Genomic DNA, 24,001 nt, shown 5'->3' with positions numbered 1-24,001 from the left:
TGCCTTCACCAGGCAGATATTATCACTCTCAAAAATGTCATCCACCTCCGTCAGCTTGCTAAGCAATATTCAGAGAGGTAATTGCCAATTACTATGGTATTTTTGTCTTGTTCATTTTTTTTTTTTACTAGGCTCTCTTTGCCAGCTACTCACAATCCAGCACCAGCCATATATCTGTGCCAGCTGGCTCTGATGCCTGCAAGACATCAAGTGCCACTTCTAGTATCCAGAAGGCAGCCAGTTCGCACAAAGTGATGCCATCCCAGAGTACGCCTTCTCAGCTGGTTCCAAAGCCTCCAGCAAACCACAGGCAGACAGCGGTCAGAAAGGCTGCAGCCCAGAGGATTTCCAAGTAAGTTTTATCTGTTCCCATCTGCAAGAAGGAATATCAGAGGAGAACCTGTCTACATGCAACCCTGACATAGATCTTTTGGGCTGTGCTGTCCAAGATAAATCTCAGAATAACCTAAGCTGTGTGTACTGAAACAGGTGTGCACTATGTTGCAGTTCCATGTTTCACAATGGTAAGAAGACTGTAACATCATGCAAACATAAGGACATAGGAACTGCCAGATTGGATCAGAGAAGTATCTGATCCAGGGTAGGATTCAGTTACCTAAATACAGGTTGCTAGTGACATTTTAAATGCCCAGGGCTATTCCACCTGGCCTCCAGCTGCTGCTCCAGATGAGCACAGGTCTTCTGTTGATCTTGTGTTGTCTCTGCCGGTCCCATGCAGATGTCTCAAATAACTTGAGAGTACCAAGCATGGTGCTAGACACTTATGTTTAGGCATTTAGGCACTTGAGTCACTCCCTCCATGTTTAATCTTTGATGGGGGCTAGAATCTGGTGGGTCAGAAGAGGGTGCCAAAAAAAAAAAGCAATATCCTTAACAAGCTAATCTGCCCTTGAGCCAAATTTACCCATAAATTTAACACATGATAATTGACTTATGCCTTCAAGCACAAGTGTTTGTTTAATTTGAAGTGTTTATATTGTGCCTAATGTAACGATAACTTCATTATCTGTAAAACCCCTTCTTTTAACTTAGTTACTAAGCTTTGAGTTATATAGTGCTTGCTGTTCTAAGGTAGATGGATTTGGCATGTGTTATCTTTAAAAACAAAAAAAATTCACCATGAAATGTTGCTTACTGATTCTAAGTTTCCTTCCTTTCCATTTCTTGGTGTCTTCTCTTTTGGGCATTATAAGAATGTGAATAAGACTTCTGGGTTTTCTTCTTATCCTTTACCTTTCTTGGTAGCTTCCTCAGCACTCTGTTGATCTCCTCTGAAATGACAGAACTGCTTTAGACTAAGTCTTTCATCAGGTTTTTTCCACATATATCCTCAGACTTGTTTCATTCCTGAATACTGAAGGGCAAAAATGGCATTCATAGCTTCCTCCCTTATACTTACTCTACAGCCAGAAGAGTTGTAAGGCTTTCAGAGCAGGTTCCTGTGAGGTTTCCTGATTCTGTGTTCCCTTCCTGTTTAAAGAGAGAAGTTTTACTAAAAGATTACTGATGAGATACACCTTATGAAGATGCTAGGGTACAGTCAGTGTGTGTGTGGATCAAGTCTGGAACTGGAAGGCTTGGACAGAACTGCTTTGGGGAAGCTTGTGTATTTCCTGCCTGTACTCTTGCTATCTTAAGAGATAGCACACTAAATTAATCCCCCAAAACTATTTAAAAAGAAAACAAGGTGTTAGTAGACTTTGTCAACTCAGTAAATGCAGATGTGAGCATCAGGTGTGGCAGGTATATGCTGGTGGGTTTGCTATCTGATTTCTTTTATGTTGGGTAGCTCATGTTAGTACAGGTGACAGGCTATGTCAGTGGGTTTCTCTGCTGGGCAGCAGGGATGTGTATTTGAAGATGCCGGTGTGCTGTGCTCACTTCTTGGCAGAGGAAATGTTTATCCTTGTGAGATGGAATTGCAGCTCCTTGGACAGACTTTACTTTGCTGCATTTTTGTGGTTTCTGCTCTGTGACAGGCAGGAGTGTGGGAAAACCGGAAAAAAGTTCAGCACCAAAAATGCACAGAAGGGGGAAAAAAAGCAAAAGATTCCTTCAGAATTTCAGAAAACTAATCCAAGTATTGAAGGCTGCAAGGAGCCACTCCGGAAATACTTTCCAAGTTGCCTTTCAGTCTCCAGCATGAGGCTCCAAACCCATTCTTGCCATTCATGGGATCCTGCAGTAACGTTTTTTCACTTACATGGAAAACAGCAGTGCCCAGCTATATCTCCAGCATACTGAGAACTGATCGTTTAAAATCTGCTATGTCTTAGTCTAATTTAATCCATTCATTGTTGAATGATTAGGAAAAGACTTGCATTGGCAGAGGAGAGTGAATGAAGAGAAGGAATTCCTGTGTCAAAGGAATATAGATTAGAGAAGATGATGTCTTGCATGCTTCAGCCTGTTCTTTACAGTCCCTGGTTATTCTGTACAGAGTTTCTTGGACACGGTGTGTAGTCCGCTTTCAAAAAATCTCCAGTGGCAAAAACCCCACCATGTGCTAATAGAAGACTATTTAAGAATCCAGACACCTTTATTATCAGAAGGTTTCTCCTGATGTGCAATCTGAATTTTTCCCTTGTTTCATCCTGTTGTACCTTGTTCCTCCTTCCTGAACCACCCTAAACACTTTCCCTTGCAAATACTTTCCATCTTTTGAATATCCTTCTACTTCTTGGAGTTCCCTAGTGTTGCTTAGATTTATTGAGGTTTTGTTAACCTCAGATGGTAGTTCCACCTGCCAAGTCCTTAATTGTCTTGAATTTACCGTGTTTTCTTCATTTTCTCAGAGTGCTTGCATTGTGGCACCCAGAATTGTACTTTTCCAGTGGGGGGCTACCATATCCTTAGGTTATGACGTGGTAAACATCCCTCTCCGTAACATCTAATCTAATTTTGGCTTTTTTGCTGCTTCATTTCTCTGTCAGGTCACTTTTGATTTGCTGCCCACTCTCAACTCCTAACAGTTGTTGCCTGTTTTCCTGATTTCTTTCCTCAAAGAAGATCTCAGTGCTATATACTATTCCACAAGCCTCACTGAAACTAATCCCATTCTGCTGTTAAAGCTCTCGTGTCTTTTTTTTTTTTTTTCCGCATATATTTCAGTAAGCCAGACCTTATTTCTCTGCCTGCTTTTGCATGGCTGGCTTTTGTTTAATGTCTTTATTAAGATCATCTTTTAAAAGTTGTTTGTAGAATTTCTCCAGAGACTGGACTGTGAAGACAAACTAAAATCAACTTTGCCTCTTTGACCTATCTCTTCCTTGCATGCATTATCAATTCTCTCCCAGCCAGCACACATGGCTTCCAGAAGAGGAAAAAAAAAGAATAAGAAAGTAGATAACTACAAACAGAATGAGATGCTAAAGATGAACATTAACAACTAATTAAAAAACTATCTAGTAACTTGGACACTTCCTTGGTTAAAGCATAAAGGAAAAAAGTAATGGAACAGCCAGACAGTTCAGTCTTGTCTTTTCAGTTCCTGGCCTCTCTTGTTTTCTCAGCCTTTCAACTTGTAAAAGGTGGTAGGTTGACTTTATAATGGATTGTATCCAAAGGAGACTCCTTGCTTAAGCTAACAGAGTGGAAAAATGGGGCCCATATTAAGGTGTGGAAAAAGACTAACTGGGAGAAATGGTTTAATATGTAGCTCTATGCTGAAATGTAGCCCCATAAAATGGTCTCATGGGGCTCCATAGTTTTGATTAAATGTGCTCATATCACAAGTAGAAACATAGTTTTTGAACAGCTAACACAACAAGGTCTTTCTTTCTTTCCAAGGGCCAGACTGGGTCCTTTCCACTGCTCACATTGCCACTACTAATGGCAGGTCTGTGAACCATGAAGAGACCTGCTAATAGCTGAGAGCAACATTTTGAGACAGAGATCACAGATATAGTATTTGTAAGCCATGGAATGAAGCAGTTGTCCCTGGAAACAGCATTTGGTGTACTGAGTCTTCATGTTACATATGACAGCATGCAAAGTAGAAAAATATATTAGCTCAACTGTCGGAACCCAGAGTGAACTGGTACAGGTGGTAGACAGAAAATCTTTCTGCTTTTAGGAATTACTAGTCACAATAAATAAACATTTCTACGCTATCATTCCTATAGTAACTTTTCAGAAACCTGTTCTTTAACTATGATGGCATCAAGCAGAGCAAGGCCTTGAACAGCCTGTGAACAGAACTATCAGTCAAAGAGAAGATCTCAGAAAAAATCAGTTGTCAATGTTAGACCACTGTATATAAAGAGAGGAAATGCCAGGTAGAGAAAAGGAAGGTTCAGGATGTTTTCAGGGAGAGAGAAAGCCCAAAAAGATTACTGAGTTTACCAGCAATAGACTGGACCATCGCAAACTATTGGGGATGTTGATCAACACTGCATAATTTCTTGTACTGAACTTATCTGTTAATGTCATTCCCAACAACTCTATTCAGTAAGCCTTTTGAAACAAATATTCCCTTCAAGTCCCAACACCACAGCACAGAATCTTTCTACCTTGTTCTTCTTTTGTATATTTGCTTTGCATGGTGCCAGCAGCAGAAGAGCCAAAATTCTGCCGTGTTGTAACTAGTACAGAAATAGGGTAGAGGTGATGCATTTCTCTGGGGTTCAGGAAATTCATCCCACAGCAGGGTGGAGTCCTGACTACAATTGGATACGGCAGTAGCCAGCTGTTCTAGGACAGGCTGGCCAAGCCTGGCAAACGTGCCAAAAGTAGAACGATGGCCACAGAGCAAGCCCTTTATGTAAAACACTATGGTTTTGGTTTGTATCCCGTCTTACTTACCCATGCGTGCTTATTCATAAGCATGCATGAAGTGTCTTAAGTGAGCCAGGTACGTTGCACATACAAACTGAGTGCCCACTGAAAAGAGGACAGGCAGCGGGAAAGCAAGCATCTAACTGTTACTGGAACCCCGTTCACTTTTTTGCTACTGCTGTACTGTGGCATGCTTGTTTTTTTAGCTCCTGAGCATCTGGGTTAATCAGGCTGCCTGACCCTTAGACATTTTTGGCAGCAAAAGCAGTGCATCTGAGAGATGTGCCTTGATTTAACACCCTGACACAGCTGGGCTCCCTAGGCCTGTAGCTCTTAGCCCTTGGCTAGCCTCAGATCATACACACGCAGAGATTCCCTGTCCAAGAGCAACAAAGAGGAACGAGCCTCCCTGGCTCTGGGTCTTCACATCTGTTGCTGTCCTCTTGTCAAACCTGGGCTTTCTGTGATGTGAATTTGTTCTGTCAGTTCTGTCCCCTCTGGACCATTACATGTGTTCATAGCATCCCAGGAATAGGTTGTTAAAACAAAGATGTTCAATATTTAGTCAAAAAAGTGTTTCTTTGTTACCTGTGGAATGACAGCATCCTCCAAATTTGCAATTTGAGGCTGGGGAGCTTAGGGCTGGTTTAGTGCCTAAATGAAGGAAGTTGGCATCAGTTTGAAGGAAGGGTTAGCTGTATAAGAGAGAGAAAAGGGCAATGCCAGATGTTTAAGTGGAGGGGATTGTGGAGACAGTGTTTTTGTTAGTATTGAAGAAGAAATGGAGACCATAACAAAGGAAAAGTGGAAGCAAAAACGACACAGACATTAAAAGTAGGAAACTGAGAAAGGCAGTAGGGTTTCAGCCAAGCCAATGAGGAAGAAAGCGGAAAGGGATTAACTCAGTTTAAGCAGTGAACATGTTCTGGCACTGGAGCTTCCATCAGGACAGAAGAGAGAACTTGAGGGATGAGCTTAGCATGGTGGGAGATCAATGACCCAGAAGCAGATCTGAGAATGATCTGTGTGGAGATGACAGTTGAAACTGCAAGAACCAGTACTTGCTGGCATCCTTGATGACATTTTCAACCACTAGTCTTGCGTTCTACCTGCAGCAGGGTGAACTGAATTTGGCTCAGTTGTGCTGCATTAACAAAGTAGACAAGCTAATTATGAGCATGGAATCTCTATGTAAGAAGCATAAAGATCCATCTGAATTTTCAGCTCTCAGAAGGATCATGCAGTGTCAGCAGCAGAGGAAACCATAAGTACAGATCTAAAATTCTCTCCAAGAGACAATAAGCATAGAAACAGGCACCTCATTTGACAATAGCATTTCAAATTATGGCTGACTTAAGGGGTTGTGTTTTGCAAATGTCGTATCTGCATCCCTCTGCTTTCCTGTATGGACTTCAATTTATTTCACTAAAATCCAACTGAGATAAAGTACAGGAGTCCCTCACGGGCCTTTTAGCTGCCAGGAGCACCTGGATTACTGGCAACTTGCTGACTTTGAAATCTAAAAGCAAAAGGTTTCAGACAAAACTATAGAAACTGCACACGTGTGCCTGGGTCTGTTAGTCATCAGGGTATCACATGGGGATTGGAGATTACAGTGCTCTTGCGGGGAAGAGCTCACAGTTAACTGTGTAACACTGCAGAGCCGAATCAGCGGAGGAGGAGGACTCTGGCAGAGACAGGAGCATACATGCATAAGCCTGGAGTGATCAGAATAGAGTTGGGCAGGCAGGAAGGAAGGCAAGGAGGGATAACAGAGGAGAGGACAAACCAGAATAGACAGATCAATTATAATGATTTTAAGGACAGAATAGATCATTGTAGCTGTATAGCTTGACCTTGCCTTGTTAGTAGACCCATTTTTTATGTAGGAGTGCATGATCTCAGTTTGGTAATGAATCTTTACAACAGTTAAAGGAAGTGCAGTTGCACTGCACAGAATATAGTTTTGCTGTAACTCAAATGTTGAGATAAATGCAGGAGGATTTGCGTAAAGTATCTGCCTGAGGACTGGCACTGGACTACTGGAGATTAAATGCATCCTCTGGGTCTCAGTTTCCAAGACAAGTGAGAAATCTTGCCTAAATGAGCTGTCTCTGCTGAGACAAGATGCAAGACTTAACTTTTGACTGTAGAGTGGTTTTGGCAGCGTGTGAATTTCTGTTCTAAGGTTGCTTAATCATTTTACTTGAAATGACTGGAATAAGGCGACCACAGCATTAGTAGTTGAGTTGTGCTTTGGTGACCCAGTACCATTTACTATCTCCTTTATTGTCCTGAATCAGCTGCCAGAGCATGTGGGACAATTAAGTTTTAGGCACAGCAAAGTCTTGCTGGTGGCTTGAGTGTTCATCTGTCTTGCTCTGCCTTTTTGGAGTCAGTTGCTGTAACTGCCTCTTTCATACCATGTTCAGGCACAGCTTCGTAGCTACAATCCCAGTGAGATTACCTAAACTAGGAGAATTCTCAATTTTTTGTTTGAGACTTTTGCTTTTCCTTGGTATAACCCTTCATATCTCTGTCTAATTTGGTGCTTTTACCTGTTAGGGTGACCTCCACTGAAAGGCAGCCGAATGGATTCCAGAACAGCCTTCACAGTGCTGCATCCTGTGAGCCAGGGACAAATTCCACAGGTGAGTGCCAGTGCCAAAGACCAGGAAAGTGGGGGTGGGTATGCTGGGATGCTTTCATCTTTCTCAAAAACTGGCAGGGAAAAAACTTTCTCAGCAAGAAGAAGCACAGCTGCCTACCCTGCATGTAGTGGTTCCTAGGTAACAGTCTGGGTTCAGCTGTGCAGGGAATTTATTCCTCCTGGGATTTAAAAGACTAAGCAGAAGGGAGCAAAGGCTGAGTTTCATAAAGTTGGAAGAGGAAGATCCTTAAAAATGTGGCTGGGAAAAAAAACTTGGCTAAAATGGCTCCTCTTTGCTTTAGGCTTTGGCTCAAAGATGCTCTGTTGTTTAAGCTTGGCCTGTAATAAAGGGCCAAGACATTCTTTACATTTTTCTTCAGTCTTGCAGAAAAGCCTCTTAGTTCAAAAAGACATAGTTGAGACTTGTGAATCAGCTGCATAGTGAAGTCAATCAGTAGAGATGAAAGTTCCCAAAGGAAAATCACTGAGACATAGAATCAAATCTTCATTATTCCCTAGTGGCTAATTAATTCAAACAGGTTTATCTGCTGTTAAGGTCTTAGTAAATGAGGACCCAATCCATTTTTCTTTGATGCAGACCTATTAGCAGGTAGAGTGCAGCCTTGATGAACCCATACTACCCACGGCCTACAGTAATGGAATATATGGACAAATTATGGTCTAGAATGCTTTAAAAAAATTATGTTTCTGACCTTTTGTTTTGCTGTGAAAACCCTGAAAACATGAGTTATCATTGATGCAGTGATCTCTGTGTTTTCACAGGCTGAAAAAAAAGTTTGCATAGGAGTGAATTACCCAATTCATCTCTTGGATATTTAGCTCTGAAACTTAAAGATGACATTTCCATTATTAATGTCAGTGATTTTATTGCTGATCCTCTAGCACAAACATTCAGCTAATGCACTTATTTTACAGTTCCAAACTGCCTTCTGTGCTTTACCACCTGCCAAAAACTCCAGTTATCCTACCAGAAATTTTACAGGGTGACTAGCCATAGTCAGTAAAAAAGACCCTACAGCACATTGGAACGTGACAGTGTAGGAATGGAATATAATAGGATTATCACAATATATAAAGTTATGTCAGCACCGTAGTATACGTATAGTTGAGGCAAAAGTTCTGGTCTACTGCATAGTTCAAGCTGAGTTTTTAGTACAGTGTATAAAGTAAGGTTACACATAAATTTACAAGTAAATGTAAAAATGAAGTTCTTGATATTCTGACCAAGCTGATTTGCTGAATGGACTTACATTAAAGTGTTTGTGTGCTGAGTTCTGCCTTCTTTTTCACAGTTTTAAGAGCACTCTTGCAGTTGCCGCCCTGTAATTTTAACCTCTGCAAGAAATTCTCTCCATCTCCTCTGGGTACTGTTGTTGTTATGTGTGTCTGTGATAACTGTAGGTAGCATTTTTCTATCCTTCCCTGTTTCTTTGAATATTTATGCAGAGCATGCGTGAGGATTGTTGGAAGGCAACAGTCAGAGCTGCAGGAAGAACATAGCCTAGATAACAACTACAAAGTTCAGGGTAGTCACCCTGTCTGGGAACACTTACAATACAGTGAGAACTGAGAACTTCAGCTCATGTTTCCTTCTGTAGGACTAGGCTAGCTGCACTGTACTAAACTTTTCCTCTCTCTGAAACTGAAACAAAGAGTTTAGCCTGCCATTTAGCTAAGAGTGTGAGGGCTTAGATAGAACCCTAGTTTGGCTAGCAGAACTATGGTGGGTGGGTCACTCAAAGGTTCCTTGTCTCTCGAAGAGGTATATAGCTCCATGAACAGTGCTAAATATTGCAGTGATTGAACTAAGTAGAGCAAAATGTTTGTTCTTGGAAACTGGGGAATGATATTTTCTTCAGCTTTGCACCAAGCCACTGGTATGCGTCAGAGGCTGCTGTGCCCAGTCTGTGTGTCTCAGAAACTACTCTGGTCCTTCCTGCAGGAGCAGCTGTTTGTCTTCTTCACTCTCTCTCTATTGATTGCTTACACTAAGGCCCTGATTTCCCTCATCAGCATCTTATTTGGGGTTACTGTTTCACATGTATTTAGTATCCTAGATACCAACTAGAAGGATTGGAGACATGAGTCATAAAGCAGATTACAGAATAAACTGCAACCATTTAAAGATAGAAGGCTGTGAAAAGTTGCAGAGATAAGAGGAACCCCTGTATAAACACACACAGACAAATGTTCAGAAGTGTCTGAGAAGCTTGAATAGGCCTTCTCCTCTAACAGCCTATCTGAGGATAGCTATGAGGCTCTGCAGAGAAGAAGCATAAAGGTATCACAAATGATCTAACTAAATGTAAGGATGATGCTCAAAGGAAAAGAGAGTCAGGCAGTGTGGAAACTTTTAACCAGACTGTCCAGCAAACAGTTCACTGGTAGTGAGTACTGCAACTGTAGGAGAATACCAGTTGTAGATACTGTTATGCAGTGGGCTCAGTCTCTTGAAGACAGATCCCTTGAGATGCAATAAAAGGGAGATGAATAGAAGAGTTGAATAAAAGCCAGCATTTCTGCAAAGCAGCTCAGGATTCTGAAGCCACCGCTACAATGAAAGTGTGGCAGCCTCTCATCCCTATGGCCTCATCCTCATTTCATGGAGAGGCAGAAACTGTGTGTGAGCTGTGTGCCACTGGTGTAATGAGAGAGAAGGCAGAGATTCTCATGAGTATCTACAGGCAGGAAGCTAAATCTGCAAGCTATCATTTAGGGGTTATTTGTAGCATCTGAACAGACAGCTTCCTATCAAAGTTCCTGGAGGTTTAATAGGATTTATTAAAGAAATACTAAGAATTACTACCTCTAGGGGACATTCAGAATTCTTCTGACCTGATTTTTCACTGAAATTGAACACCCATCTGCTAGTGGGTTGTCAGTCATTCTGAAAATACAGCTATTATCATATTGCTTTTTTTTTTATTCTGTGTTACTTCGAGGGTCCCACAGCATTACACTGATTGTTTCCTGCTTCATGGAATTTAGCAAATCAATTAGTATTAGTGAAATAGGGTGATTGTGAACTCAGAAATCCATTCTCTCTTCCAAGTCATCTTCAGAATATAGCTTGCTGAGTAACAGATAAGCTAAGTGGTATGGTGGGTTGTTCAGTTCCAGGTTGTCTTTATGAGGCTGTGCTTGACACGGTGAGTTCAAGTGATGAAGGAAGGAACACAGAATCACAGAATGGCAAGGGTTGGAAGGGACCTCCGGAAATCGTCTAGTCCAACCCTCCTGCTAGAGCAGGTTCACCTAGCGCAGGTTGCACAGGACGTCGTCCAGACGGGCTTTGAATATCTCCAGAGGAGGAGACTCCACAACCCCTCGGGGCAGCCTGTTCCAGTGCTCTGTCACCCTCAAAGTAAAGAAGTTCTTCCTCGTATTCAACTGAAACCTCTTATGTTTCAGTTTGTGCCCATTGCCCCTTGTCCTGTCGCTGGACACCACTGCAAAGAGTCTGGCTTCGTCCTCATGACATCCACCCTTAAGATATTTGTATGTGTTGATGAGGTCCCCTCTCAGTCTTCTCTTCTTCAGGCTCAACAAGCCTAACTCTCTCAGCCTTTCCTCATAGGGGAGATGCTCCAGTCCCTTTATCATCCTTGTTGTTCTCCTCTGAACTCTAGGAGTTCCTCATCTTTTTTTGAACAGGGGAGCCCAGAACTGGACACAGTACTCCACATGGGGTCTCACCAAGGCAGAGTAGAGGGGGAGGACCTGCTGGCCACACTCCTCTTAATACACCCCAGGATACCATTTGGCCTTCTTGGCAACAAGGGCACGCTGCTGGCTCATGGCGAGCTTGTCGTCCACCAGGACTCCCAGGTCCCTCTCAGCAGAGCTGCTTTCCAGCAGGTCAGCCCCCAGCCTGTACTGGTGCATGGGGTTTGACCTCCCCAGGTGCAGCACTCGACACTTGCCCTTGTTGAACTTCATCAGGTTCCTCTCCACCCAACCTACAGGCTGGCCATTTTTTTTACTGTATATATTAACAATGTAAGGTGTACAGAGACATTTTGCCATATTTTGCTGTAGTGGCATTAGGCAAATAGTGCATGAATTCTTTTTCTCAAGAAAGTGAAGTTCTAGATAAAAGGTGTCATTTTTGCCCCAGAATTTAGCTTTTGAACAACTGGCAAGAAACATCAAGGAAGCTCTGTAGCTACATGGAAGACCTCGTAGTTAGAAATTTATTATATTTATTATTCTTCCTTTTTGAAAATGCTAACACAAAGCAGGTTTTAGGGAGAATAGAGGATGAAGGGTAGTTCATGAAAATATAACAGTACAGTCCCATGCAGCTTCTCTGTTCCTGAGCTTTTCTGCAAAAGCCTGAGGACAGGAACAATCTGAAAGTACAGTTAACCCCTCAGTGGAGGGGATGCACAAGGTGATACCAACCCCAGCTGATTTTATTTGGTTTGGTTTGATTTGTAAAGATAACAGCAACTATGAAATTTTGTCTTTGTGCTTCTGTCTTTCATTTGCTGCCAACTTCTTGAGAGTTTGTGAAATTTTTATTTTAAAAGCTTCAGAAGACAGAATGCCTCTGGGGTTCTGTTTTACTATGGCAAAAATATAAAGTGCTGATAACCTATGTAATTACAAACATGAATCGTGATTAAAACTGGGCAAGACTGGCTCCAGACCTGACAGGACTTTTACCTTTTCATACTCAGACTGATTAACATTGATGCAGTTTTATTGTGTTAGTGTTTATATTACTAGTGTCCACATGGCTTTTCCACTATGTGTGCTGGGAGAAGAAAAAAATATTAGAGTTACTGACTAGGGGAGGTAAAAGTTAGTCATATGCTATCTGCATTTGACAGCAGTGAAGACTGCTAATTCATGCAAACTCTCAGAACTCTACCTAGTCTGGCTTCAAGCATGAGTCCAAAACTAATTTATTTGTATTGTAGTTCTCTTGAGATTACTTCATACAGAAGGTGAATGCCAAAACCCAATCTGAAGCTAGGGAGGAAACTTCTTGAGCTAGGTAGTTTAGACCTGATTTTATTCCCTGTGATTCCCAGGTCTGTATCTGAGCTTAATTGCAGGATGATGTGCAGTTGTCTGTTTACTTTGGACAATCACCTGCCCCCCTATCTGCATGCATGCCAAGTCCTGAAGGTATGCAACTCTTTGAAATGAAGTGTATCATCCCCTGAAAGGGATCCTGAACTGCCAAGAGACTAGTTGAAGAATATGGGGATTAATAAACTGGTTTGGATCTAATCCATGTAGAAGGCAGGCTGCTGTTCTTAGTCTTCTAGTGATTTGCTTCTTTAGGCGAAGGTGGAGAGCAGCGTCTGAACACCATCCAAATAAGATGAATGTACAAGCAGTGTGGTCCAGTAAAGAGCAATGAATGGAGCCTGCTTGCAAACTAGCGATAAAGGAGCACTTTTGCACTTACTCTTCTTTATATCGAGCATGCTCCAGATTTTTTTAATTTTACAGGACATCTACAGATAGACTGTGTATTTCTAAAGTTTTTTATATCAAAGATTATTGTATGGTCCTTCGTGAGAAGGTCATGTATGTCTTGTTATTGGAGACCTGAAATTAGAGTTATTGTTGGAGGTGCTAAGCTGTGACTGGCTCCTGTCTACCCACTGCTTGAATTAACATTATTCCTGAAATGCAGCCTCTTTTATATAAGCTTAAGGAAAGAAAAGAAGAGATTCTTTTAGCAGGCATGCAAAAGTACAAGCTTCGAAATTGTCCTGCACCAGCAAAAGAAAAAAAAAAGGCAAGTAAACACAACAGGCATTTAAACAAACCACATACAATCACTTTGTATTGTTTGCCAGATCTAAACAAAGAAAATGCCTGTGACTTGGAGATTCCTTTATCAGCCAGCGTCTCTCAACTCTCTCGGAGCGTAAAGGGCAGGGATGGGATGGAATATGTACTGTTGCCACTGTGCATGGCCTGTGTCAGACTCCCAGCCATTTGCTACAGCAGGGTGGAATTCCCAGCTGCCCAGTCTTGTCCATGCTTCCTCAGCTTCTGCCAGGCTCCCCTAAAGCCTTGGAAGGCGGTAGTTCATTGAACACCAATGCATTTATTTTTATATTGTTACCACATTCCCAAGAGGAACCTTGGCTATGATTTCAGCTGGTCTCACCACACTGTCCAAATCCTTCATCAGGAGCAGCTGGGAAAAGAAATCACTCAGGTTTCTGCACAGCACATTGCTGGTACACTTCCTCCCTCCCACTAATCCCGTTAATTCCAGTCTTCATTTGCCACTCCTGGTTCTCTCTTGTTGCTGTGACTGACTGCACAAGTGGTCTTGACTTTGAAAGGTGACCTTCAAATGGGCACCTTGAGTAACCTCTACCTCAGACTACTTTGGCTACTCAGGCACAAGATATCTTACAACACAAAAGATGACAACTTTTGATGTCACCTCATTACTTATCCTAGTCCAGGAATGGAGTAACGATGAGTTCTTCCACATAAATCCTTCCAGAACCACCTGCCTTGCTGAGAAGCTCTGGGTGGGTCACTGAAAGGGAACAGCAGTATGATATCCAGCACTTTGCATCAAACTTCTCCAGTGCAGCATCTCACTCCTTTTGTCAACAGCAGTAATAACGTTCAGTCATCAACTTTCTCTGTGGTGCCATCTCTGCATAGAGAAAGGGTTATTGAGAAATGGAATCAGTCCATTCTATCGTATTTTGGAAAGCAGTGGAGCTTGAGGAGAATCCTGCTATTGTGCCTCCCTTTGGGGGAGGGCAAAGAATCAGTTACAATGGAGGATATTTGGTTTCACATTTGTTCTTAGAATTATCTTCCTAAAGCCATTGTTTAGGTTAGACATTAAAAAAAAATTTCTTCACAGAAAGGGTTGTCAGGCACTGGAATGGGCTGCCCAGGGAGGTGGTCGAGTCCCCATCCCTGGAGGTATTTAAAAGACAGGTAGACGAGGTGCTTAGGAACATCGTTTTGTGGTGGGATGGTAGTGTTATGTTAATGATTGGACTTGATGATCTTAAAGGTCTTTTCCAACCTAAATGATTCTATGATTCTATCATGCATCATGAAAACATCCTGGATCTTCTCTCTCTCTTCCCTGCTGGCCTCCACAGTTCCGTGAAGAAGGCAAACAGGAACGGGGAAAAGATAATTCTCTCCCTGCTGTAGTTGTTGCATCTGTCCCAGGTCAGATAATGACAGACAAGCCTGTAGTGCCAGATGGACCAGAAGGGAAAGGAGAAGGGTAAAGACAGACCTTCTTACCCTGTTTCTTTGTACTCTTTGAAGGAGCAAGGAAACATTACCTTATGAGTAACAATAAGCAAATATTGATGTCTAACCAATACCTTTAAAATAGATATCAATTATCAACAGGGCATGACTGTGTTTGAATTTATCCTGTTAGCAGAAAACTTTTGTGTAAGTCTCATTATATCCCAGCAGAGTGGAAAGCTCTGCCAAAAGCAGCATTCCAGGCTTTTCTCAGATGATGCTAAGAAGACAATGTCTTAACTCGGCTATCGCCTCTCAGCTAGAGCTGAGGGTCAATGTTCACTTCTAATGATCAGAAATGACATTTATTCCTTAACTTGTGAGAGCAGCCTGCCTCTCACACCTTTAGTCAACCTTTTGCCTTTCTTTTATGAAAGGAAGGAGCTTTTTCCTGTTGCTACTGGTCTCATGCCACTGAAAGGACATTCCAGGTCTCAGGACCACTGGGAAAGCAGGAGAAAAAGGAACGGACAGTCTCTAGAAATTGGCTTCCCTGTTTAAGAACCAGAACCCAGCTTGAATTTTGGGAGCCTTCACTTCTGACAGACTCAAAGAAAATGCCGAAGCAGGATAAGTAATGACTTCAGGCAGTTGGCATTTTTGCCTGACTGGAGGCCGAGCATTGCTTGTTCTCAGTAGTTAGGCGATGGCAAACTGCCTATATTTCCTTGCTGTGTTGGAAATGTCATTCAAGATCAGGTGTGCAAAGACTGGGGAGAGGTTATATAATGTCTTGGCTACTTCTATCTCACATCTGGCCCTTTGGCATTAAGCTACCTATAGAGAGGATGACTTTGCCCATCCAAATTGGATTTTGTTTTAATCTGGCATTATTTTATTGAGACTAAAAATAGAAGCCAAAATGTGTGTGAACAGGGTGAAAGGAGTGTCTGAAGTTATGAAATGAAACGTGGGGAAAAGCCGGAGAGAGCCTTAACAAACCAGGGAGTAGGGAGCTGAGTAAGAGAAATCAGAATGAAAGCTGTCAAGTACAGAAGGGCATTAGCAGTCAGGTGAGGAGCCCATCCAGTGTCTTCTCCATAACATGGGAGCAGGAAGGCTCATTCTGGCTTCTGCTGCTATTTCTCCACTTGTTAATGAGGCTGCTCACTGCTCTTTTCATGCAGGGAGACTTCACTCAAATACAGTTATGTGTACTGTTTGTGTCACCCCCTCTGCCAAGTAAATTTTCACGACTTGGAACTGCTGCTTTCCCTTGCCTGCCTGGTCCAGCAAGCTAACTTGAAATTGTGCCTGAAAGATGGGGGAGGGAAGGCTGGTCTTCTGTTGTCAGCTGTCCTGGCTTGCTAGTGTCAGTCACCCATGGATATAAATAAACCCCATCTATTTATTGCCTTTCTGAGTTGCACTATATATTATCAAGAGAATGCTGGGCATCATTCTAGGGTTAGAAATTCCCTCTGCTCTGGGATAAAAAAATCTTAATTTCTAGGATTATCAGAGCTTTTCAGGGAGAAAGGAAGTTCCTGTTTTCAACACTAGCTTCAGGAGGCTTCGACATGCTTCTCAGTTCTGCCACAGGCTTGCTGTGGGTATGATGAAACAGCCCAAACTAGCTCTAAAAACGTTAGCATGGGTCCCTGACCCAGTACTCTCAGTTAGCCTAGTGCTCTGCTCTGTCTCATTCCTCAGCTTGGAAGCAGAGTAAATTAGGTGCTGGTGTCTGACCCAGGTTGTGTATGTCTGTGCTGGGAAAGTATACATGGCACTGAATTTTAGTGTGCGGGTATCCCATAAATGACTTTACACAACTCCTGTGATTTCCTTGTGACTCAGAACCATATCCATCAAAAGGAGGTAATCCTTTGCTTCCCCCTATGTAGCTGTTCTAACTACAAAAGTGTTAGTTTTTGAGGTACAGTCACGGATGACATAACAGTATGCAAACATGTGGACAGACATACAGGCAGATACTTTAACACCGCCCAGCAGGCAGAGAATTCATTCTGTTGGATGTGGTGATTCACTGCAATGACTCTTGTCACTACTGAGAATCAACCCGTGATGTTGGCTGCCGTCAGGAATGAGGGGTATTTTTCCTGCCCCCCCTACTCAACCAGAACCTCAACCTACTCAACTAGAAGGAGGTTGAACGCTCACTAGTAGCTTTGAAATGATAAAACTTCATAGAATTATATACATTAATATTTATGAAATGATTGAATTGGCTGTGAGCTGCACTTATGGTAGCAACCTACATATTCACTTCTAGACATAAGAATGTCCCTCTCTGTGTTGAGTCCTCAAGGCAGCCATACAAGAGGAACTTATCCAAAGTGATTTTAATTCAGTTGGTGAGAAAAGACAAACTGTACTGTGCATTTCTTTAGGAAAAGGAAGGCTCAAAAGCCTCTTCAAAACAGGAAGATGCGGTTGAAGTTGGCTGCCTCTCTCATCTGCCTTTGTTTCCTTAATTTCAGCGTATTGCCAAGGGATAGGTTTCTGGACTGGTATCCTATCTTAATACACTTGGTTGACGGTTTGGTTCCTAATTCAGGTTCCAAACTTTCAGTGCAGTGACATAGCTGGCAATCCTGCTTTCTAAACATCTTTCCAGATCTTCTGAGTTGTGTGATGTTTGGCTCTGTGCTGGGCTTTCAAGGAGAGTGTATTTTTTAAAATATAGCAATATTTTTAATAAACACCTCTCAACAAATGTCACTCACATTTAGGAGCAAGCTGATGTGCTAAATACACAGGACAAGCTTTACCTACTAGATTAGCTGTAAAATGCAAACTGTTCAAAACAAACTTGGTACATTTCTAAGTGGTTTGGATTTTTCATTTTAAAGGACTGTCTAAGGATTTTTAAGTAAAGGAAGTAAAGATTACATTGACTTTTTCCTATAGCATGCCTAAATAGGAAAATGTCACATTATGTAGAACTAAAATCTATCTATAATAATAGGAAGAAAATGTTTTTCCTTATCCCCATTTTGTTTCTTTTAAAGATCAACCTTTTTACCCCCCCATCTCTCCTGCACCAAGGTCCTCAGCATCTTTTGGAGTGGGAAAGTAGACTCCCATGCAAGTGAATGAGTAAAAGACACAAAATAAAGAGACAAAGCACATTCATATGGGCGAAGGATTTAGAGATACAGGAGGAGTGTGTGAAGAGATGAGTCAGATGAGTGAGAGGCAAAGAGTAAAGAAGGTATTCTGGGGCTTGAGAGGAATACCAAAGTGCTTTTTCACAGAGTAGCTTATTAGCTTAGGTTTTGTCATACTGATCTGTGATCTCATCTGTTTCTGCAGAGAGAGGTTGTGTGGTAAGGGAGATCCAGATTTCTGGTGATGGCCGAGACTTACAGAGCAGTGCACCAATTTTTCCCACAAAATTGTTCCCCATGATTACTCAAAACCTTTGCTTTGTGGTTTTTTTTTCCAGCCTCTGCTCACAGAGAAGGACTAAGACTGAACACCAGGTGAGGAATCCAGGGTGTTGCTTCAAGTATGGGGCAAAGGAAAAAGCAGCAGTGACTTCATACCACCACACTCAGATAACACCCAGGAGAGAGTGAAGAGGAGGCCCTGGTGAGAGGACCACCCACTGAGGAGAGTACCAGAACATCTGTGGAAGCTGGTGATACATCTGCAAACTGAGGTGAATGATTGCCTCTGAGAGCTGCTGCTGCTGAGTCTTGGGGTCCCTTCCTCCCACCTCTTTCTGATCACTAACCATGAGATCTTTCTATAAGACAGAGGTCCTCTAGCTGTCTGTGTTGTTCTTCCTAAGGTCCAAGTTTGAACATAAAGTCTCATTTGCTCAGCCACTTCAGTCTGTCCTAGTATGGTAACAGCCAAGATTCTCTGCTGTCATCGCATGGCAACCATCAGCAGAGAAAAATATTAGAACATACAACTGGAGACATCCTTGTTGGTTGCAGTCTTGAATTTTGGCACAGAGCCATAGAAATGATTGGTTTGAATAAAGTAATTTCTTTTTTTTTTTTTTTGTTTTGGTTATAATTTCAGTTAATTCACTCCCTCAAAATATTTGCTGTCACTATATTGGACGGGATTTTAAATCTGTCTTTATGTTTCATTGCTGGATGGTTATGTTCTGTGTGGCTTATTTTTGTATTTTGATTTCTGTTTGTTTAGGCTTTATAAACTTTATAAATTGGCTGATGTTTTCAGACCCAAGCTTGAACCCTAAGGCCCAGGTGGCTCTTATCAGTTGCAATAGTGGCTTGGTGAAGCACTCCAGTTAAAATTTGCCTAATGCTATGAAAATTAATTTGCTTGCGTTAGAAAACAACATCAGCAGCTGGAAAATGTATTGGAGAGAAGAGCCACCCATCCTTAAAATGAGCAGGAAGCAGCTTCAGCTCTGGCTCTTTGTTGGTGCCAGGTTAAAGAAAAACTCGGTATTTTGCAACTTCTGCCTTGTCAAACAGCAAGTGGTATGATTGTCATTCTCAAAGGGTACAAAATCTCCTATTGTTTGTATCAGAGCCCTCAGAGACTGGATTCTAACAGCCTGTTTGATCTGTTTTCTTACTCCACAGCTCCTCTGTCATTTCTAGCCTGTAGAGTCATGATTTAGACATCATTCTGATGTGTTGGCAAGTAGATAATGATCAACCCAAATGGCAGACAGAAGAAAGAGTCTTTAAATTCTCTTTAAATATTGTGTTTATGTTCACTCTTGGATTCTGCCTATTTTCTGTCATTCAAGACCAGATAAATTGTGAGAAGATGAAATAATGAGGTTCATACCCCATTAGTTTCACTATCACTTGCTCCAGGCATGAATTCATAGGACAGAACATGCATTTTTCTATTTCTGTTCCACTCACGCATATGACAGACACTGAATACTTCATTTGTCCAAAATGCAGTTCTGATGTAGTTGTTCCCTTACTTTGTTGGCTTATCTTTCATTTACTAGACAGTCATGATCCTTTTCACTTTCTTTGCATTTTTCAGCTGTGTTCTTCAAGAATCTCCATGACATTTTTCTACTGCCTGTGCTGCTTTCACATATCATCAGTGACCAAGAGATTTGTAAAATCTTGTAAAGTTGCTTTCAGATCATGACCCTTCTGTCTGTAATCATTTAAAGCCTCCCATGGATCTCAGACATAGATGTTTCTACTGGTGCATCAAGTTATCAGCTCATGATGAGTGAAAATTTAGTTGCAGAAGTTGTTACTTCAAACTTCTGTGCAACCTCAGCAGCTGTGGGCTTCAAGACCTTGGATCTGTCTTCTCATAGCCTACTCTGCTAATGTGTGGTATTGGCTATAGCCTCCAGCTCTGTTCCAGAACTGTCAGAGGGCTTATTTCCCTATAAGACTTAGCTTCAGTAATAATAGATTCCATTCCTTTCTTCCCACCAGGGGATCAGAGTTACCCTTATTCCACTGGGTTTCATGTGCAGGATTGAGTAGCCATTAGGGTATACATCCTTGTGCAATTCTCATCTCTGTTTTTGTTCTCTAGTTTCTTCATTCAGGTTGTCACAGCCACCACTGAAAACTATAGAGAGGTTTGGAGGATAGAGATTTAAATGCACAGTTTTCCCAGGAAAGGTGATTGTCTTTGGAGGATCATTGTCAGAAACAGCTTTCTTACATCTCTGGCAAATTACTAATTAGTGCTGGCTTATTATCAAAATAGGTTAATTGTTTTGTCAGCTTTTCCAGTCTCCCACCCACTCATTTTGGGATAATGATTTTACTCAGCTACAGCCAGCATATTTTCCGATCTTCTTTGCATTGCATGTTAGATGTAGCCAACACCACATCTGTTATCTGTGATGACTTAGTAGCAGTGTATCATTCATCTTGTCTCTTAACATTTTTGAAATATTCAGAGAAATGCACGTTGCAGTCTAAGACCCTTGTTTGGAAGGATGAATTTTGTCAGCTTCAGGAGCAGTGAAGTCTTGCATTCTTTGTCCCTGGAAATTTTTTCTTCTGCTTCCAAAATACAAAAAAAAAACCCCAAGGGATATCAGGACTGGTCCTTTACCTCAAGCCAAACACCTAGACCTTGAACTCCTGTTCAGCCTCAGGATATGTTAGGGCAGCCAGAGCATCAAAAGAAATAGCAGTACTCCTTTGCTTTGGGCATCTGCTGATCCCAGCTCTGAACATAAATTCTTGTGAGCATGTGCAGTAGAGAATCAGGAACAAGTCCTGTGATTCCTGTTACTTTATTTTTTCCATCTCCTTGTACTCCTCAGCCTGGAGTCCACATATGTCTTTGTGCATGGTGGATGCTGGGTACTGATGGATAATGTGTATTTTGTCTCTTTGCAGCTCTGCAACCTCCATGTCTGTCCCTTTTCAAAAACCTCTCTGAGGGCTTCAGTTAGAGATTAAGTGGGGAGGCGTAGAACTGTTTCCCACATGTCTTAGAGAGAAGGCATTTTACAGGAAGTGTTTTGCAGTACAAGGGGGGAAAGGAGAATAGCAAACCATTTGGGATTTATAATTGTTGCATATGAGGGGAGAACAATTATATGCATGCTCCTCGTGGGGATTAGTTTGTGTCTGCTTTTATGACATTTACTTCCCTGTATTCAACAATGAGTTTCATCGAAAGTGCCTTTTTTTACTGTGAGAAAAGAAAATTACCAATAGAAAGCCCCAACAATCATTTGCATCTACTTCAGTGGTGAGACTCGATAATATAACCAAGGGGCCCTCTTCTACTCCATGATGTTTGTATCACTTATAAGTTAAGGACCCTGTTTCAATGACAGAGAATCAGGCTTGTTAGTCTTGAAAGGAGTAAGGTGCATGTCAGAGTACTGGAGGCTGCAGTAATGCAGAATTCATACAAGTGTTTTGTGCCATATTTAGACGATGAGCATACCACAACATAAAAATTAAGGGAGGGATATTAAATTCTCTCCTCTCCAGAAGCAGCTGACTTGTACTTAGTACATAAGTATTAAGTTCACTTTCATATGGTTCATTTTGGCCTTTAAACCAGCCTCACAAGTCGTCTGAGTGCCATCAGTGGGAGATCATGTTGCGACACTAGATAGACCACTTAGTCTTGGATGCCAATGAGGCATACTGAAATTTCCATTCTCAAGACTAGATATGCTTTTGGACAATCATGGTTTGTTGGAAATGCTCCTCATTGTGATGCCTGGAGGGTCAACATAGATATCTCTGATACTGGTGTCACACTGTGGTAGGAGGTTTTGGTATCAAGACTTTGGTTTACTAGTAGGAATCTCGATGCTGTGCCTCTTCCTCATACTGTAATATGGATAGTCTCTGTGTGCGTGGAGTTGGAATGGCTGGCAGTGCTGGACCATTCCTTTTCTTTACCTGTGAAGGAGATCATTGTCTTACAGGTGAGTTTACAGAACAGACTGGATTCTCAGCTCGCATTCTTTTAGGCCTGTACCTTGTACTAATACAGCAGTTACAGTAATTTTGGATTATTTGCTGGAAACAAAAGTAGTCTGGCTCCTGCTTATTTTTGTTAAGATTTACTTGATCAAACTGCCAAAGACTTTTTTCTTCAGTCAGTCCTACATTTGCTACTGATGATAATCCCGGGCTCACTGTTTGAATCTGGATAGGTTATTTGTTGGTGTTTAAATAATTGGATTTTTTTCGTTGCAGTAACTAACTAGCTGACTGATCCTCTTCATACTGTTTCTTTTCTGGACACATTATTCCTGTAGATCTGTCATGAGTTTCTTCTAAAAGAAGCTTCTGAGCTTTACGTAGCCTGAGACTTTACCTCCTTTTCTTCTTTCTAGAACCTTGTGTTCCTAGAGCTAAGACATTCTTGTTACACCAAACATCAGGAGGACCTTATTTTATCTTTGCAGAATCAGGTCAGTCAAACAGTCCTTGAAACTGGTTATACCAAGAGCACAAAACTTAACATTCATAGTTCTCTTTATGCAGAAAGTGGTTAACTGCAAAAGAGATGAGCAAGGAGGCGTGTAAAGGAGAAGGTGAAAAGGGAGTAATTGTTCATAGGTTTGCCCATGAGAAGAAGTAGGAGCATCAAATGAAACTAACACATCAGATTCAAAGGGGAAAAAAAGGGGGGGGGGTGTTGTGATTTTCTTTTTTCACAGTACGTAATTGACCTATGGAACTCCATGTCACAAGATGTTGTGGGTACAAAAAAGTGTATATGGTTTGAAAAGATAAGTAGACAAATCCATGAAAAAGTAATCTACTGGGGCATATTAAATATTAAAACTAAAAAACAAGCAGGAAGTTTCTAAGACTTTTCAAGTGACTATTCTGGAGAAGTATCATGATGGGCTTTTTCCAATTTTTAGTGTGTCTATCAGGCGTGTGCTGTTGACCAGTGACAGAGATGAGAGGTGGGCTAGATGGTCTTGTAGTCTGACTTTGTATGGATGTTTTATTTTGACAGTCGCAGTACAGCCTAGTAGAACAGTTAAGGCAAAGTTGCCTTCCACGACAACAGCATGTTCCACCAGAATTCACTCTGTGGTGTTGGGTTCTCTAAGAAAAGTCTCCATTGCTGACATCTGCCAAGTTGTCGCATGCAGCTTGTCTATGTCTTCACCTGGATGGGCGCTATATATTGCAGAGTTTTTCAGAATGATGAAGCTCTTAAAAGAGCATAAAGGACACCAAGATCCACCTCTAGACAGTTGTGATTTTGGGGGAAAGTAGGTTGCTGTATGGAAGTCATCACTAATATGATGTATGTAAATGGTTAATCACTTAAATATGGAAAAGAAAATACTTACTACTCTGAAGGTCTTAATCTTATTCATACACATTTCACTTCTCTCCATCTTTGTCTTCCGAAGTGCTTGAGTGCAGAGCACCTTCTGGGTGAATGTACACTACCACCCCACATCTTAAAGAACTACAGTACCTGGTCACTGCTTTCTTCCCACTTTAGAACCCTACTGTCCTTTTCGAAAAAAATGAGATTAAGTTTCCCTGCTGCCTTAGAGATGAGTAGTTAAGAAACACAAGCTGATCTTCTCCAAAATTGTTGAATGCTGAGTTTTTGAAACAGCCTCTCCATGTGGTTTTAACACAGAGGACAAACTTCACTGAACTAAAGGTGACAAACAAGACACCAAGTCTGCCCTGAGGAGTCTGCTCTGTCTGTTACCTTACAAAAAAAAAGGATTTTACTGGCCCTCATTGAAAAAGAGTGTTCACTGCTGTTCCAATTTACAGGAAAGAATCACTGATCACTGTGGAGACCCTGGTGTGAAGCTTTTGCCAGTGGTATTCAGTGAATAATAGTGGTTCCGTAGGGAAGGGG

The 24,001-nt window shown here is 41.6% G+C and overlaps 1 protein-coding gene across 16 annotated transcripts in view; it reads left to right on the top strand.

Annotated features, from left to right (window-relative positions):
- Positions 1-24,001, top strand: part of TTLL5 (tubulin tyrosine ligase like 5) — a 152,924-nt gene that overhangs the window by 122,514 nt on the left and 6,409 nt on the right. For 14 of the 16 annotated variants that reach the window (XM_009646667.2, XM_035901951.1, XM_035901954.1 and 11 more), the window contains 3 exons: positions 132-352; positions 7,363-7,448; positions 18,144-19,243. In XM_009646667.2, the coding sequence (XP_009644962.1) occupies positions 132-352; positions 7,363-7,448; positions 18,144-18,184 (348 nt within the window). In that variant the 3' untranslated portion in view covers positions 18,185-19,243. Of the gene's footprint in view, positions 1-131; positions 353-7,362; positions 7,449-18,143; positions 19,244-19,266; positions 23,992-24,001 lie in introns of those variants that run through there. The other 2 variants (XR_004842983.1, XR_004842984.1) reach the window with 2 other exon arrangements.

This window comes from Egretta garzetta, unplaced genomic scaffold (assembly GCF_000687185.1).
Source record: "Egretta garzetta isolate BGI_Z169 unplaced genomic scaffold, ASM68718v1 scaffold79, whole genome shotgun sequence".
In the NCBI taxonomy this organism is placed as follows: Eukaryota; Metazoa; Chordata; class Aves; order Pelecaniformes; family Ardeidae; genus Egretta; species Egretta garzetta.
Note: the sequence above shows the minus strand (reverse complement) of the source record. Positions and strands in the feature narration are given on the sequence as shown.